The following is a 16,553-nucleotide window of genomic DNA, read 5'->3' as shown; positions in this document are numbered from 1 at the left end:
TATTATATACCAGAGGTATGCAGGCAGACAGCTGTGGAATTAACCCCAATAAAAGGGGTTAATTAAATAATTACCTTATTCTGCTTCTGGTTGTAGGGGTGACTGATGCTGTAGGAGAAGATTAGACTTTTAGTCTAACTTTTAAAACAAATACTGAGTTGTAGAAAAACCTTTCTGAAGCTCTTACAGATTACTGAAGATCATTATTGTGTGGGGTCTGCAGGCTCAGCACCAATATTATATACCAGAGGTATGCAGGCAGACAGCTGTGGAATTAACCCCAATAAAGGGGCTAATTAAATAATTACCTTATTCTGCTTCTGGTTGTAGGGGTGACCGATGCTGTAGGAGAAGATGAGAGGGACAGCTGTGGTGAGGTGGTGCCCATTGCCATGAGAGATGCTGGGGATGCTCCATCAGGTGCACTGATGTCCCTCTTGATTTCCTCACTGCTTCTTCGAGACACTGAGGGGGCAATTGCCCAGGCATTTACCATTTGCAAACATAAAAACTTTCCAACTTGCTCTCAGACAAGCATTAGTGCAGAAACCAAGCATAGAAACCAGTATCTAATAGCAGGTGTCAATATTCTTCTTGATGCTTTCCACTTTGGAAATATGAAGGATTTAGACTGCACTAGAAACATTTATGATCAAGCCTGTATTTTGAAGCAAAGGAAGTTTGATGGATGTATCTTAATGGAATATGACTACTCCCATTTGAAGGATTTAATGAATGAGAAGGAATTTTTACATCAAAACATTTATTTTCCTCTAGTCCATATAATTACACTGTGAAGCTTCAAGTAGTTAAGGAAAAAGAAAACCAAATCAGTTTAGAGATGACAGCTGTTTTATTTCCATTTCATTTTAATGAAGCATTGGCATGTATGTGATGCTCTGGACATTAATTAAATATCATCAACAAGAATATCAAATGTTGACCTGAGATCAGTCAACCACATTCCACAGAGCTTGCTTCATTTTATCAAAGGAAATAGTTTTTGTTTCAAATGAAAGCACAAGCATTGTACTCTGTAAAACCAAATTTGGAATTGTTACATGTTCTCTACATGGAAGAGTTTCCAGTTAAAAGTATGAGGTTTGTCTTTATACTTAAATAATCACCATTGTTCATGTTTGTGCAAATCAAAGATACAACTCTCTACATAAACCAGGGACTTATTTTCTAATGACCTGGGGGCAAGTACATTCATTAATTTATAAATACCAGACACAAGAAGTTTGGGTTCTTCTACAAACAAAAACTACCTAAAACTTGTAAGCATTTACTCAAATTTAAAAAAAAAATTGATCTAAAATCAATTCTGCCTAGATTATACAAAGCATCATTTTCACAGTATTACACTATTTGTGCTATAATTAATAAAGATTTGGTTTTAGAAGCCCCTGCTGATACTGAGACATCAGCATATACTGCTTGATAGTAAACTAACACTCTGCATAAATTTGTATTTAGCAAGTCTGGCTTTTTTAAAATCAAAGTTACCATCAAATGTCCAGCAGTACTGAAGAATATTTGTGGGTTATGCCAGTCACAAAGCAGACCTGTAAGTACATGACTGAAATGAGAGTTCCCCATTTTCCTGATCACCTAAAAGCTGTGGTGTTACCTGAAATGGATTTGGCACTCTCCATGGCAGGGACCCTGGGCAGAGATGCTGGCCGGCTGGTGGAAGAGGTTCTGAGCAAATGCTCTGCACAGAGAGAAAGGAAAAGGAGGGAATCATCCTTACTACAGGTCCCAAATGTAACATTCAGGTCTGAGGCACCAGTATTGCCCACCAGGGCCCCAGTTTGGCTGTTTTAGGGAGGGCAGGTGACTCTATCTGGGAGATAGAAGAGCCCTAAAATTGCCCATTGCCAATGAAGTGCACCAGGAATGTACCATGAGCACCTGAATCCTTCTGCCCAAAGCAAAAAGGAGGATGTTCTCAGCAAACAGTGGAGGATGCTCTCAGCAAATGCTCTGCACAGAGAGAAAGGAAAAGGAGGGAATCATCCTTACTACAGGTCTCAAATGTAACATTCAGGTCTGAGGCACCAGTACTGCCCACCAGGGCCCCAGTTTGGCTGTTTTAGGGAGGGCAGGTGACTCTATCTGGGAGATAGAAGAGCCCTAAAATTGCTCATTGCCAGTGAAGTGCACCAGGAATGCACCATGAGCACCTGAATCCTTTTGCCCAAAGCAAAAAGGAGAATGTTCTCAGCAAAGGGTGGAGGATGCTCTCAGCAAATGCTCTGCACAAAGAGAAAGGAGGGAATCATCCTTACTACAGGTTCAGGTCAAATGTAACATTCAGGTCTGAGGCACCAATATTGCCCACCAGTGCCTGAGTTTGGCTGTTTTAGGGAGGGCAGGTGACTCTATCTGGGAGATAGAAGAGCCCTAAAATTGCTCATTGCCAGTGAAGTGCACCAGGAATGCACCACGAGCACCTGAATCCTTCTGCCCAAAGCAAAAAGGAGAATGTTCTCAGCAAATGCTCTGCACAAAGAGAGAGGAGGGAGTCATCCTTATACAGGTCCCAAATGTAACATTCAGGTCTGAGGCACCAATATTGCCCACCAGGGCCTGAGTCTGGCTGTTTTAGGGAGGGCAGGTGACTCTATCTGGGAGATAGAAAAGCCCTAAAATTGCCCATTGCCAATGAGCCCCTGAATCCTTTTGCCCTAAAGCCCCTTGCTAATCCACTGGCCCTGGTCATAAAAAAATCCTTACACCAAAAGGCTGAGAAAGGAACCCCCATTCAGCACATGGCCAAAAATATTCAATATGTCCTTCATAATGCTCAGTGGTAAAGCAGATTGCTTTATCCCTCAGGTGATTTATTTTTTTCCTCCTCTCTGGTTTGTTGGGATTGACATTTTTGGGCTTAGGGAGTTTTTTTCATTTTATTATTAAATAAAACTACACATTTTTCCTTTCCTCCTCCATGTAGTAGGGTCTAAAAGGTGCCTTTACATATTGTATTGCAAGATCAGTTCTGCCTAACACCAATGAATAAAAAAAAATTCTACAATAAAATTCTACAACAAAATTAATTTTCTATAGCAACAAATCAGTTATTTCCTATTATGAAATATTCCTTCAAGTAAAAGCTGCAAATTCATACTCCTACATAGAAACACTTAGATGACAGTAATTTGAATATAAAACCTCATGGAAATAAGAATTAAGAAAAGTGAAACCCCATTTATTAATTGAAAATGTGACTTTGTTGGAGAGATATATTAAAAATATATCTGTATGGCTGCAAACAAGAATTCTGTCTGGCACCCTCACTCTTGGAACACAGTCCTGCTCCTGCATTCACTGATTTGAAAAAAACCACAAAAGCCATGTAAAACATACCATTCATTTTGTGTTTAAGCTTATGTCTAACCCTTATGTCTTACCCTGAACTCTGTAACAATTAAAGAATCCTGTATTATCTTCTTGGAAAGGCATTTCAATATTCCTAAAAATATCGAAGTTTCTAAAATTAAAACTGCAGCTGCATTGTACAAATAGCCTCAATATGGATTCAACAAAAGCAAGAAGGAAATCTGGCATATACAGACTATTATGAAGTGCTACAGAAAAAAAAACAAAAAAACCCAACCCTTTAGAAAACATCAGACCTCAGAAATACCAAATTGAGAGGAAATATTCAGCCTGGAGTCATATGGGGATTATCTTGAGAAACATCTACACACAAAAAGCCCCTAAAGCAGGCATAAATCAGAGAACTACACCCAACACATGATAGCCATTCATTCTCACAGGAAGAGCACATTGTGAACAGTGTTTTCAGAGACAAAACAAAGTTCACAGAACAGGGCAATATTGGGAAATAGATAAATCAACACTCAATTCCATTCAATTTTTCATCTGGCTGCTGAAGGTTCAATACTTAGTTTATTTTATTATTCACATGCAGTACAATGCCAACCATCATCTTTGTTGCATTTTGGGGGGTTAGAAACCTGTAACTCCAGAGGTTGGGTTTTTTAATATCTGAGACACCTGCAAGATATGTCCCTGAAATTATCTTATCTTGATTTTACAAGTGATCTTAGTTTATGCAGACACTAAAACTTGCCAGAATAGTACCAAGTTATCAGCATGCAATTGTGGTTCTGTTGGAAATTCAAAAAATCATCTTTGTTACACCACCATATGTGATAAAATACAAGAAGAAAGAACTTAAACATGAGATAGTCTATGAATCTACTAAGATACTTAGATAATAAAAAGTATGTAACATGATAATGCCTTGGATACTAAATAATTTTTTTTAAAAACTATCAATAGCAATGCTAAAACCAAAGTTTAAATTAACTTGGATCAGTACCTTGAACAGGAATTTCTGCATAGCTTGGTCTTTTGTCTGTCAGGGTAGCAAGGGGTTTGGAAGCTGAGATTGGCCCACTTATGGAATGCCTCTGAAATGGAAAAATACTTCTGTCAGACATAACAAGAAGGTAAAAAAAAACAAATATGGAACTGCAGAATTAGCTTTAGAAATTCAGATATGACATTATTACTAATTTTAAAGAACTACAACAATAAAGGAACCTTTGAAATTTTTTCCTTCTTTACTTTAAAAACCTTTTGCCATTCTGACTATGCCTTGATCCTGCAACATTCACTTCTTTAAGCTGAGTCCTGTTCCTCAGACCAATGTTAAAAATTATGGCTGTGAATGGTCTTGCAGTTTCTATATTAATTCTCACCTTCATTTATATTTTGTTTGAACAAACCTGTTCTGGTTAAACTTGATGTGTTTATTTAAACCCACAGAACCCCCTATACAAAGCCAAGGTTTTAGTGCACGATCTGTGTTATTAACTTAAGCCTTCACAGCTTTGTGCCTCTTCCTGGAAATCTGGGAGAATGGTGCAATGGGTACAGTGACCCAAAGCACTCTTTGATAAGAAAAACACCACTGAAAAAATGGGGTTTATTCAGAATGTCAAGAGCTTTTGTTCCCACATATTTAACTGAGATGCTCAGGGAACAAATGGAGAGACACATTTTATTATTTGTCGAAGATGTAATAATACATAAAATTTTTTTTTTGCCTTCTCAAGTCACTTCATTTTTTGTTCTCCTTCAAAGAGCTATGAATTGAGCATTTAGTTTTCAAGTTTTATATAAATATTTGGCAATATATGGCTTTTAGCAAGCACAAGATCACAGCTGTGTTCAGACTTGTACACACAATTCAGTAAGCACTGAAAAGGACTAAAATAAGCATTTTAGTCTCACACAGTGAATTGTACAAAGCAATAATTACCCTCAGAGTTACTGAAACAGATTTAGTTGCTGAAGACTCATGGAGGATCGCCCACAATTATTTCAAATTAATCATTTCAAAGAGCCTATTGCAAATTACAGTTCATTCTTTATTCATCCTGTCCTTTCTATTAGATTCCAATATTTAATCATAATCAGTCCACTAATGTGTTTATCCTGAAAACTCTTTCAGGTCTCCATCTGGCCCAAGGGTAAATGAGTCTTATCTTCATAAAATAATAAAGGTCAGATGTTTCTCACACCAAATTATCTAGGCAAGACAGCCACATGCAGAACTGGGATTAAAATGAGTATGTACTTCACAGCACCCCATAGCACAGGCAGGATTACAGGGCTACTTATTCATCACTTAAGAGTCAAACTGGAGCTATGCTTTTGTGCCAGAAACCAAATGGAGAGAACAACTGCCAAAGTACAGCATGAAGAATTTCATCACTTCATACACCCAATGTCCTGCACACACACACAAAGATTGTATCTTTAAATGTGCAGGTGAAAGTGACTGTGAGCCATGCACAGAAATGCCCACAACAGCTTCCCCTAAGAGCTGCCATTTCACACTTACACCACCTCCTTTAAAAAACCCCAAGCATTTCCTAACTAAAGGATATGAACTGTACCAAAGTGAGCCATGTCAATGCATCTCCCCACCCCAGGAAACAGCTAAAATATGAGGCTAAAATAAAAATATTTAATTTTGGTTAGCTTTGGGACTGGCACTACAGAGCTTCAGCCAAGAAACAGGGGTATGTACAGAGCTGGATAAACATATACATTTATCCCTTAAAACCAAATCTCCTTTATGGAAATTGTCAGAAAGTGCCTGTATCACTCAGCTGACAACTTGCTGTATATTGCTCTTGTCTCTTTGCAATAAAACAAACTGCTTGTCTCTGTTCCTGGTGGCACTGCAGACAGGGCTCCCTTGCACTGTTTAGTTCCTAATTCCAAATCTCACAGCTACCAGCAGTAACACAGGGACTGATGCACTGCAAACCAGAGGAACATGGACCAACTGATGTTTATCTATTTTCACCTGCCTTCATCCATGTAGCAGTGCACAGGTGTCTGGGAGATGCTTTAAATTTGAAACAGAACTATGGCAGGATGAACTAATCACTTCAACTCCAAATATTTGGCTTCTGACTCATCCTCCTTGTGTCTGTTGTCAGCTATGGAAGGAAACATGACCATCACCAGTATCCAGGGACCTCTTCCTGATCACTTTGCACTTCATGCCAGTGCACCTGCACGTGGCAATTGCAGAACAAACAGTTCTTCACATATTGACCAGTGAAGATATAGGAAGGCTTTGACATTAAATTGCTTGGACCCTGGAAGTTCACATGCTCAAATCAAAACAGGACATTCAATGGTAACCTGTAAATCTGAAATCATGTTTGTAACAGGACATTCAATGGTAACCTGTAAATCTGAAATCATGTTTGTAACAGGACATTCAACCTGTAAATCTGAAACCATGTTTGTAACAGGACATTCAGTGGTAACCTGTAAATCTGAAATCATGTTTGTAACAGGACATTCAATGGTAACTTGTAAATCTGAAACCATGTTTGTAACAGGACATCCAGTGGTAACCTGAAAATCTGAAACCATGTGTGTTTCAGGACATTCAGTGGTAACCTGTAAATCTGAAACCATGTTTGTAACAGGACATTCAGTGGTAACCTGAAAATCTGAAATCATGTTTGTACCAGGACATTCAACCTGTAAATCTGAAACCATGTTTGTAACAGGACATTCAACCTGTAAATCTGAAATCATGTTTGTACCAGGACATTCAGTGGTAACCTGTAAATCTGAAACCATGTGTGTTTCAGGACATTCAGTGGTAACCTGTAAATCTGAAACCACATCTGCTTCAGAGAATCCTCCAGCTACAAAACAGAAAATGGAAGTAGCCAGGGAAGCAGCAGATATGCTCCATTGTCCTTATGTTCCTCCCTAGGCATGTGCTTTGGTCACTCCCAGTGGCATACCAGACCAGCTAAGCTTTGGGTAACCCAGCAGGGCTGTTTTCACATTCTGAAGAGCATTCTCTTCATACCTCTCTTCCTAAATTGCTTTGCAGTGCTGTTAAGAGCCATAGTAAAACACATCTATGCTCCACTGCAGGCTTGGACCTGAAGCCAGAAAGGGTTTTGTTTGTTTGGTTTGAGTTTCAAAATATATTCAAGAATCTATCTCATTACACATACACACAGCTGTAAAGAAAAACAAACCAAGCAAACAAAAACTCTTCAAACTGAGGAAATTCATTTCACAGTCCAAAGACAAAGCACATGGTTGATTCATCTGTACTTGGACAATGTTTTTTGCAACCAATCCATTTTGTGGAAGTATCAACACTGTGCCAGTTTCTCAGTAGGTGCCCATGTAAATATTTCCCGTGCCAGCATTTAAGAGGAACTGAAATTAATGATAATAAACACTGCAACAGCCATACAGAGATCCACCTTTCCTCAAAGACCTTAAACCATAGATGACTTCTATAATGTGGGAGTCAATAGGTCAGCTCACATAGTGATTACTTATTAAAATCTTGCTTTTCAATTGTAAGAGAGAACAAACAAAAAAATGTTAAAAAATTACATAGAATGCAACAGTAGAAAATGAGGCAGCAATATGAAAATAAAGAAAACTCAACCCCTTCTCTCTTGAGCAGAAAATATTCACATAACTGAGGTCATGAAACCCAATTGCCTTCTGGATAATTACAAGCACTTTGAAGAAAACCACCTATCTTCAGAAAGACAATAGAAGCTGGTTTTATTTACACACCCCTCCCTTTGTTTTTCAGGCAATGTTTCCCACTAATGAGTATCCAGCTGTTAATGACTTGGGTCTATACCAGAAGCTGAATTCAAAATTCAAGTAATTCTGGCAGATCAAGAACATCAAACAAGAGCTGTAAACCTGAGCAGCTTTGCAATATTCTAAGAGATTACTTTGGTTCATGGTTAATTTACAGATAAATAAAGTGAGATAAGCCTTAGGCTTCACCAAGAAGTCTTCTGTCTGCCAAAGGTCTGGTTCAGCCCTTTGGAACAGGAGATTAAGTTTGCCTCCTCCTCCAAGAGTGCAGAAATAAACAGAAATATAAAGCCAGATCAATAGGAACAAAGCATCTGTCAGCAAACTCGTCACATTTAACTAATTTAGAGAACTGCTGTCAAGAGTGACTGAACCACAAGAAGAAGCAGAAGCTCTCCCAAGAAACCATTTAATTCTTTCTCTTTGCTTTAAGGCTATCTATTTGTTTCATGAAATTCACTCTTAAATGAATAAAGGCTGCACTAGTCTGAGACCAGGAGAACAGTCAGTCTGTTCCAGGTATTGTTCCTTGAGGACTAAAAGCTAATATGGCTGCAGAGTCCTCAGTTCAGGCAGAGAGAATGTATTACCAAATCATTACACTGACCTACAGTGAAAATCTAGTTTGGAACTTTGGGATAGCAATATCTTGAAGGCAACAGGAGAATTATGGATATTAAAGGAGTAAAACAACATACATTCTTCGACTTTTCTTTATTAATCTGGTCCCACCTGCTTGGTCCTTAAACTTGCTGGCTTCTGCCAAAATCTCACTTCACAGCAAGTGAGATAATAAAGCCAGCAAAGATCTACAAAGCTGAGCATCAGAGTCCTGACAATGCCATCCCAGTGCACCCAGGCTGCTGCTGCAGCAGCTGAGGACAAGCACAAAGCTTCAGAGGGGACAGCACAAAACACACAGCACCATCACCCACTGGCCAAACTCTGCCAGTGCAAAATGAACAAAGAGCAGAAATCTGCAATTATTTCAATCCTGCATTGAAAGATACATTTACACTGATCATTGCTGATAGTCCTTAGCCCACTGCCAAAGGGGATTATTGCTGTTTCCCTGCCAGGCACAGGACTAAGAACTGACAAACTGAACTCTAAAACTAAGGAATGCAAATTAAGTCTTCCTCTCACGCTTTTTAACAGCACAGGAATAGCAATGGTTGCAAATATTTAACAAGAACTTCCAAGTTTCCAACGTGGTTCTCAGTGAAACACTTGTTAGACTGAACAGTTTAGTAATTACTTACTTAAGGCAACATTTTATCATTATTTCCCCAGCAAGTCAGCCAATATTTGTATGTCACCACCTGTAGTTTCACACAATCTTCTTCACAGAGAAGGATTAAGTGCAGTCATAAAACACCCACCTGCATAGGGGATACAGCAGCAGCTGGGGGAGTTTTCATGGGGCTTGGGCTCAGGGGAGTGCGAGGAATTGTGGCAGCAGCAGGGCTTGGAACTAGGAGAACATGGAAAGGAAGCCATGGTGAGCATGACACTGTTCTGCAGTGCAACAGGAGACTGCTAAAGCCAGCCCTCACCTTGTACTTTACATTACCAGTTTTACCAGATCACACTCTCAGAATTTCAATTAGCAATTGACTGAAAAGTCATTTGAAAGTATGCCTACACATTTACTCCCCTGCAATTACCTTCATTTGCTGTCTTTCTATCATCCATGGTAAAAGCCTGAGCTGGCTGGGGGTGGACAAGGCTAAGGTGCAGGATACTATTACCTTGGCAGATGTAAATCATGGCATCACTAGCTCTCTGATCTTCAGACAATTAAAGAGATAGCAGCAGGCTCCTGGCTCTGCTGGTAATACAAGAAAGATCAACTATATCACCTGCTTCTCCTTTCTAGCTTCTAATCAAAGTCCACAACCACTAGATGATTATATACCTTAAATTTTGGGATTAAACAAGTAACATTTTTAGAAATGTATGAAAACAGAAAAATTCTAAATTGGTGAATCAGTGATCTGATGATTAAACAACATGATGATGATTAAACAACATGATTAGACATGAATGCTAAGGTAGAAGGCAGATATTAGCTTGAAATAAAAGATTCCAAAGAAGGGAGAGAGGTTTTATCATTTAACTAAACTAACTCTGGCAAGAAAGCACCTTCCTCCAGTAACACACAAAAAAAACCCTTCTAAACTAACACTACAAAAGTATAAACCTGTAAATACCTGTGAAGAAATCGAGCAAGCATGGAAATAGAAGCATTTACAGAATGATTCAATAACAGAGATGGTTCTGTATCTGAAATTTCCTGGTTCTAAGCAGTGGAAAGCAGCTTTGCTGTGCACAGTACTGGACTGGCTCTGCTAACTTAGTCTGCTTCACACCAAGCCTTCATACATTAAACTTAGGGTGACTTTGTTGGACATGAAAGTCAAAACTCAAAGACCTGGCAAGGGAAATACTTTAATTCACACAAGGTTTCACATGCAGCTAAAGGTGAAACCCAAGGGTTTCTCATTTCAGAATAATTACTTGGACTCCTTATTCTGGTGATCTATGGAGAAGAGCACCATTTCTTCCCACAAACAGAATAATAGTAAAGTCCATTGTCTCAAGAGTGAAACTCCTTTCATTTTAGAAAACATCTCCTATATCTTTCAATAGGTGATACTGGCTGGATCTTACTTTTATCTGTCATCAGAGCTCTGAGTATAAGATATAAGTTATTAAAAGAAATAAACTCAGCTCTAGCTATTACATGGCTTTTAAAATGCTTAATTTGGAACATTAAGTTCACATTTTAATAATCAGGCTGAAATCAGCTGTGCTCCCAGCTATAATTATGTGTGTCATATGTGTTTATGTATTTCTAATATACAGGAGCACTGAATCAAAGCATCCAGCATATGAGTCACTGGCAATGCGACAGCAAAGAGAGAAATAAAGACAAGACAAGAAAGGATGCTTGCATGAAGTGCAGTGAACAATCTGTGCTGCAATCCAGTCTGGGTGGGTTTGTTTCAGCCAGGACAGGATAAAGCACATTTCCTGTGAGCCATCAGAGGAGCACAGGCAGAGGGCAGCCTGGGGCAGCTGCTGGGACGCACCTTGGGAGGAGGCACTGTCGAAGGACTTGATGAGCGTTTTCACAGTGGGGGTCGGCTCCGAGGAGGTGGAGGATCGGCGGCTCAGGCCCATGCCTTGTCTCAGAGCTGCCAAATCTCTCTCCACTGCATTCATGTAATTGTACACTCGACCACGTTCTTCTTCCTGCCTGAAGTCAATGTGCTGCTCGGTTAGGGTATTTAAAAAACATTTTAACGTGCAAAGGTTTAAAAAAAATCAGCACAAATTGAAGCTGAATTAAAATCTATGGTCCAAATAGGTCATTACATGAACCTAGTTTTCTTTCCACTGTAATTCAGAAATAGGTTAGCAACCCAAATTTTCACTGTAATTTCTTACTATTTGTCAGCAGCAGAGCTCAGCATCTGGTAAAAAAAGTCTATCAAATCAATATTTCACATAAGGCTTAATTCCTACTCCTACTCACACACACGGATGGAAAAAATTGAGACTTAAGGATTTCATCATTCCACATGAAAATAATCATCTCAGAGGGGAGAATTTTTTTCCACTTGAATAAATGGAAAACAATTTAATACTAAGGAGGTAAGAATATGTTTCTGGTACACATCTTTAGGCAGCATTAGCTTTTCCCCAAGTTTCACAGCCTGTGAAAGGATCTCCTCTCCTACTAGATGCTGGGCTAAATGCAATGTAAATCTCACCAAATTCCCATCCATCCAGAAAACAATTGTTTTATATATACACATCACAAGCATCATTACTGTAAGCTATATACAGATCTGACCCCTAGAGACAATGTAGTCAGGATTCAAATGGTGCTGTCCAAGATGTTCCTATTTGAGTAGTTTATTACTTCTGAAAGACATATAACTCAGCTTCTAAATATCTGGAGCACTTAACTCAAGCCACAACATGTCACAATTTGGATTATTTTTGTTTTTATATAGAAAGCACCTCTAATTATCAGTGGAAAGAAAACAGTATAAGTTACATGCAGAAATAGATGAAGGTTTCTTCTCAGGTAAAAACCCAGCTGTGTTTTTAACCACACCAAAAGCCTTGACAGCTAATAAAGAAACATTAATGATGGTACAGAAAAGCTAACACTGCTTGTTTTTCACACTGTGGGAAGCCAAATAATTTTGAGCTGTTAAACTGGAAAAATCCTCCACTCCAACTTGGTTTTGTAAAACCCTGGGTGGATTAAGTATACAGTACAAAGAAACAAATATTGCAGTTGTAAAATGCTGAAAGCTGTAGGGGGATAGAATATAAGAAAATAAAGATAGTATAGAAAGTAATCTTAGGCCTAAGGAGTTGCATTATCAAAGATTAGGAACAGCCTGACTTTACCAGGCCACAGCTGTAACCAGTGAGAAGAAGATGCTATAAAAGAGTGGGGTGGCTGCTTTGTGAAGAAGAAAGAGCCAGGGCTCTGAGGAGCTTCCCAAGAGAAACACCAAGAAGGTGTGAAACTTTTGTGATAAGGAGACAACAGCATGGAACCCCTGCGATATGATAACAACAGAAAGCAGCTTGCTGAAATCCAGATCCTCAGTGAGAGGATTTACAAACTTCTGGAGCCTCAAGAATTAAGAAACTGGATTATTCCAAACTGCCCTTTCCCTGGAAAAGAGACCACGTGTCCCTGTTGTTATGTGCATACTTGCGTGACTTGATCTCCTCCAGCTCCTTGGTGAGTTTCTCGTTTTTCTCCTGGGCCTCGTGCAGTCGGCGCTTCAGGTCCCCGATCTCCTCCTGCGCCTCGGACTTGATGTCGTTGGCAATGACCACGGCGGTCTGCAGGTCTGCCTGGAACTGGCGCCATTCTGCCGACTCCTCCTGAAGCACCAATTGGCAAGTTCAAAATCAAAGTTACCTTTATTATTCATAGTTCTCCTGTGCTGGTAAAGGAAATTATTTACAGGAACAACACAGGCGCTTGTTCAGTGTTAGGCACAACCTAACTCACAAGATAAACTGAAGTCATGAGTTTCTTTTCTGGAGACAAATAAAATATTCAAAGTAGAGAAGAAAAATATTTAATATTAAACTCCACATCAAAATACACAGGAACATTTTCTTCTAAGCCCAACATCATATCTTTGTGACAGTGAGAAATTTTTAGCATTATTTAGTGTCTGTAGGTCAGTAAATATAGTCCCATGATGCCTGTCTTTCAGAAACAATTATTTTATTGGCATTGTATCTAATGATATTATCTTTTCACAATTTCATAAGCTGGTCTTAAGACATTCTAAGCTGACAATTTATTGACTTTTTTGGTTTTTACCTACCCGGAGTCTCCTGTGAAGATTCTTGATCTCTCTTTCCATGTCATGCTTTTGATCCTGAAGTTTTTTAACTGTATCTGGAAAAAAAGGTAAATTCCCTGTAAGATCTTAGTCAGGGATTTATCTACTTAAAAATGAATAACTGAAAAGACCTGCAAATGTTTTTGAAGACTTACTCAGAGAAAACGTTTTTATAACCAAAGACATCTGAAGAAACATAGTATAAGAAAGAATCATTTGCCAGAGGGTGTTAATAGGTACACACTCCTCTGTGACTGGTAAGGGGAGCAGCATAAGCAAACTCAATTCTTATACAAATCCCAAATCACAATACTAATATGACAAAGCAGTAGCAAAGAGCAAGTAAACAAGGAAGGCAATTTAACATGAAAGGATCCTAAAAACATGGATGTCTGGGGCTTTCCCCTCCTCAAACATAAGCTGCAGCCACAGGAAGCCTTTTGATTATTCACAGTTTAATTCCTGCACCAAGCAGCTGACATAACACTCTCAGCCCTGCCTTCCACAGGGATAAAACTGAACTCGTGTCCCCAAGAATCTGACATTCCTGTCTATTGAGCTACTATTTGAGGTCAAAGCAAGCTATATTTACAGCAAAAGGCCAAACAGCCTGTGAGCTTGTGTTATGAGAGAGAGGGTCCCTAAATCTGTCAGCAGGCACCCAGCAGGGTGCACAGCCTGACCAGCAGCAGTGTGTGGCGTCTGACAGACTGGCTGCTGCAATTATTCTTCATTTGGGACTTTATTCAATGCACCAGGAGCATGTGATTGATTACTCCATTCTTAAAACTAAGCAACTAATGAAGCAGCAGAAATTTCTAATCAGGGTGTCACTTCACTGATCCTTGCATTCTAGGATGTTTAATTTCTGTAGCATTGTGTACTGTAAAAATGATGGAGAAGGTGACTAAATGCATTTTTTTGTTCAGGTTCATTATCCCAACAAATATTTTTCCTGGATATTAGCAATGCCCTTTCTACAACATGACATTTAGGCTGTTCAGTACACAAAACCTTCCTCAACAGCCCCAAGTACAGGGACTTTTTTAAGTCACAGTAAATTTCTTTACAAGAATCATAAAAATGAAACCTCAGCTGGTCTGAAAACACAATAACCTTTCAAACTTGGAAAAGTTGGAATAGAAAAAACAGACAGATAGTTCTGTATTTATCTCCTCCTTGTAAAACTGCCCATTTTAAGTTGCACCCAGCTGATCTTTAAGCTTTGAAGATAAGCTGCAGGGTGGGCCACTCACATCTCATGCTACCATGATACTTAAGCAAAGCCCTCCAATTTTTAGCTTGACTCTTGATACACAACTTGTTTGAGCTAAATTCAGAACTAGGAGGCCAGCTTTAGGCCAAAGTTATAAAATTTGCTCCCCTCACCCTTTCCTTTAAATACATTTTGGAACAAATCAAGTCAAGGTTCATTCTCACTTTTAAAACAGTTCAAAGAAAAAATTTTGTTTTTAAAAACAAAATTTGCAGTACTACTAAAAGCAAGCTATCTAAAAATAACCACAAACCAGAAACCATAAATGCACCCAGTTAAAGCTTGTGTAGTGCCATTGTTCTGAGCTTCTGTGAGTTATGAAACGCACCATTAAATTTTAGTGTATTTATGCTTTGAAGTAAAACACAATGGTCTGGATATTCTGCAGGTACATAAATAATACAGAGCAGTTTGGAGCAGTTGTTGGAAACAGTGCTCTCTCTCCTCCCCAATCAACCAAGGAGACTAAAAATACCCCCCACCAAACTGCAACTGAACTTGAAATGCAGTGAGAAATTATGAGTAATGTAAGTGATTTCACCTCTTCCACCAGCTACAGCCTGAAAATTCAAGTAGTCAAAACAGGTAGAGGCTGCCATGTGGCCCCTTTCCTTTCTGCATCCCTGTAAACTCCACATTCTTCCTGAACACATACACAAACCCTTTCCACCTCCACTGCCTGAAGTTTCAGGATGGTAGGACAGGTACTTCCACCTCTATCCAGTCTCCTTCTTCAATGATCACAGACAACAAAGGAGACTGAGATAAAGGAAAAGGTAACTACACATTAGGGTAAATGAAGAACAAGGAGACTCTTCTGATGAATGAACAGGATAATTAAAAATGGCAAATCAGCAAGCTCGTGTTTTGACTGCAGGATCCAATTACATCTACATTTCAGAAAATTATATTGATTTAAGCCACAGTTTGACAAGACCTTGCCTCTACCTAAGAGGCAGAAAAAAAAAAAAAGATTATGGAACATGCAGACTACAAATTGTAAAGAAAATTCTTATAGTTAGGGCTGGGGGTGGGAGGAAGAGTTTTGTAAGGCTACCAGAGAAAAGGTATCACAATGTTCTGTATCTGCAATTTTTACTAATTATATTATAACTGGCAGTTAGAATTTATCACTATGAAATAAAAATGAATATCAACATTCAACTGTATCATTTCAATAGTTTCTGGAGAAAAAATATTAACAATATTCATGTGCAGTGGTTTCAGGAAAAATGACATGACAATTCCTGGGAAGGGACACTAAATCAAGTAATTGTGCCACAGGCAATTCCACAATGGACACTCTCCCAGTTTTTGTACTGGTTTCACAGGCATGCCTTACACTGGGAGAGCATTTTGGTTCTTTAGCATAGAAATGGCTATCCCAAAACAACCACACATACACAGAGCAGTGTAAGAACTACAGATTCCTTCTGTAAGGAACAGGCACTGGGCACAAATACCAAAGCTCAGGCAATTTGTAGACCAATCTTGCTTGTGAGCTCATCATGTAAGACAATACATCTGTACAGCAAGAAAGGTGACTTTTTAAGGGTCTGCCATTAGTCACAAAACTAAAAATGTTAAAAAAGGTACCAAAAATGAACATCCTATTGACTTTTCCAACACTTCTTAGAAAAGGCCTAAATATGGTAAAGCAAACATTTGATTTCATAACTGCTGTCAAGATCCTTTTCAAATGAAATATAGCAGAATTAAAACTAACA

The 16,553-nt window shown here is 38.8% G+C and overlaps 1 protein-coding gene across 2 annotated transcripts in view; it reads right to left on the bottom strand.

The window, feature by feature from the left end:
- Nucleotides 1–16,553, bottom strand: part of SPECC1L (sperm antigen with calponin homology and coiled-coil domains 1 like) — a 66,505-nt gene that overhangs the window by 22,513 nt on the left and 27,439 nt on the right. For both annotated transcript variants that reach the window (XM_071445609.1, XM_071445610.1), the window contains exons 6-12: nucleotides 13,533–13,606; nucleotides 12,902–13,077; nucleotides 11,253–11,419; nucleotides 9,540–9,631; nucleotides 4,358–4,448; nucleotides 1,634–1,717; nucleotides 309–465 (exon numbers count right to left, since the gene is read on the bottom strand). In XM_071445609.1, coding sequence (XP_071301710.1) covers nucleotides 309–465; nucleotides 1,634–1,717; nucleotides 4,358–4,448; nucleotides 9,540–9,631; nucleotides 11,253–11,419; nucleotides 12,902–13,077; nucleotides 13,533–13,606 — 841 coding nt within the window. The remainder of the gene's footprint in view (nucleotides 1–308; nucleotides 466–1,633; nucleotides 1,718–4,357; nucleotides 4,449–9,539; nucleotides 9,632–11,252; nucleotides 11,420–12,901; nucleotides 13,078–13,532; nucleotides 13,607–16,553) is intronic.

The sequence above is a fragment of the Agelaius tricolor genome, unplaced genomic scaffold (genome assembly GCF_023055355.1).
Source record: "Agelaius tricolor isolate 1412-34295 unplaced genomic scaffold, bAgeTri1.0.p SCAF_20, whole genome shotgun sequence".
NCBI lineage: Eukaryota > Metazoa > Chordata > Aves > Passeriformes > Icteridae > Agelaius > Agelaius tricolor.
This window is presented reverse-complemented; position numbering and strand designations above follow the sequence as displayed.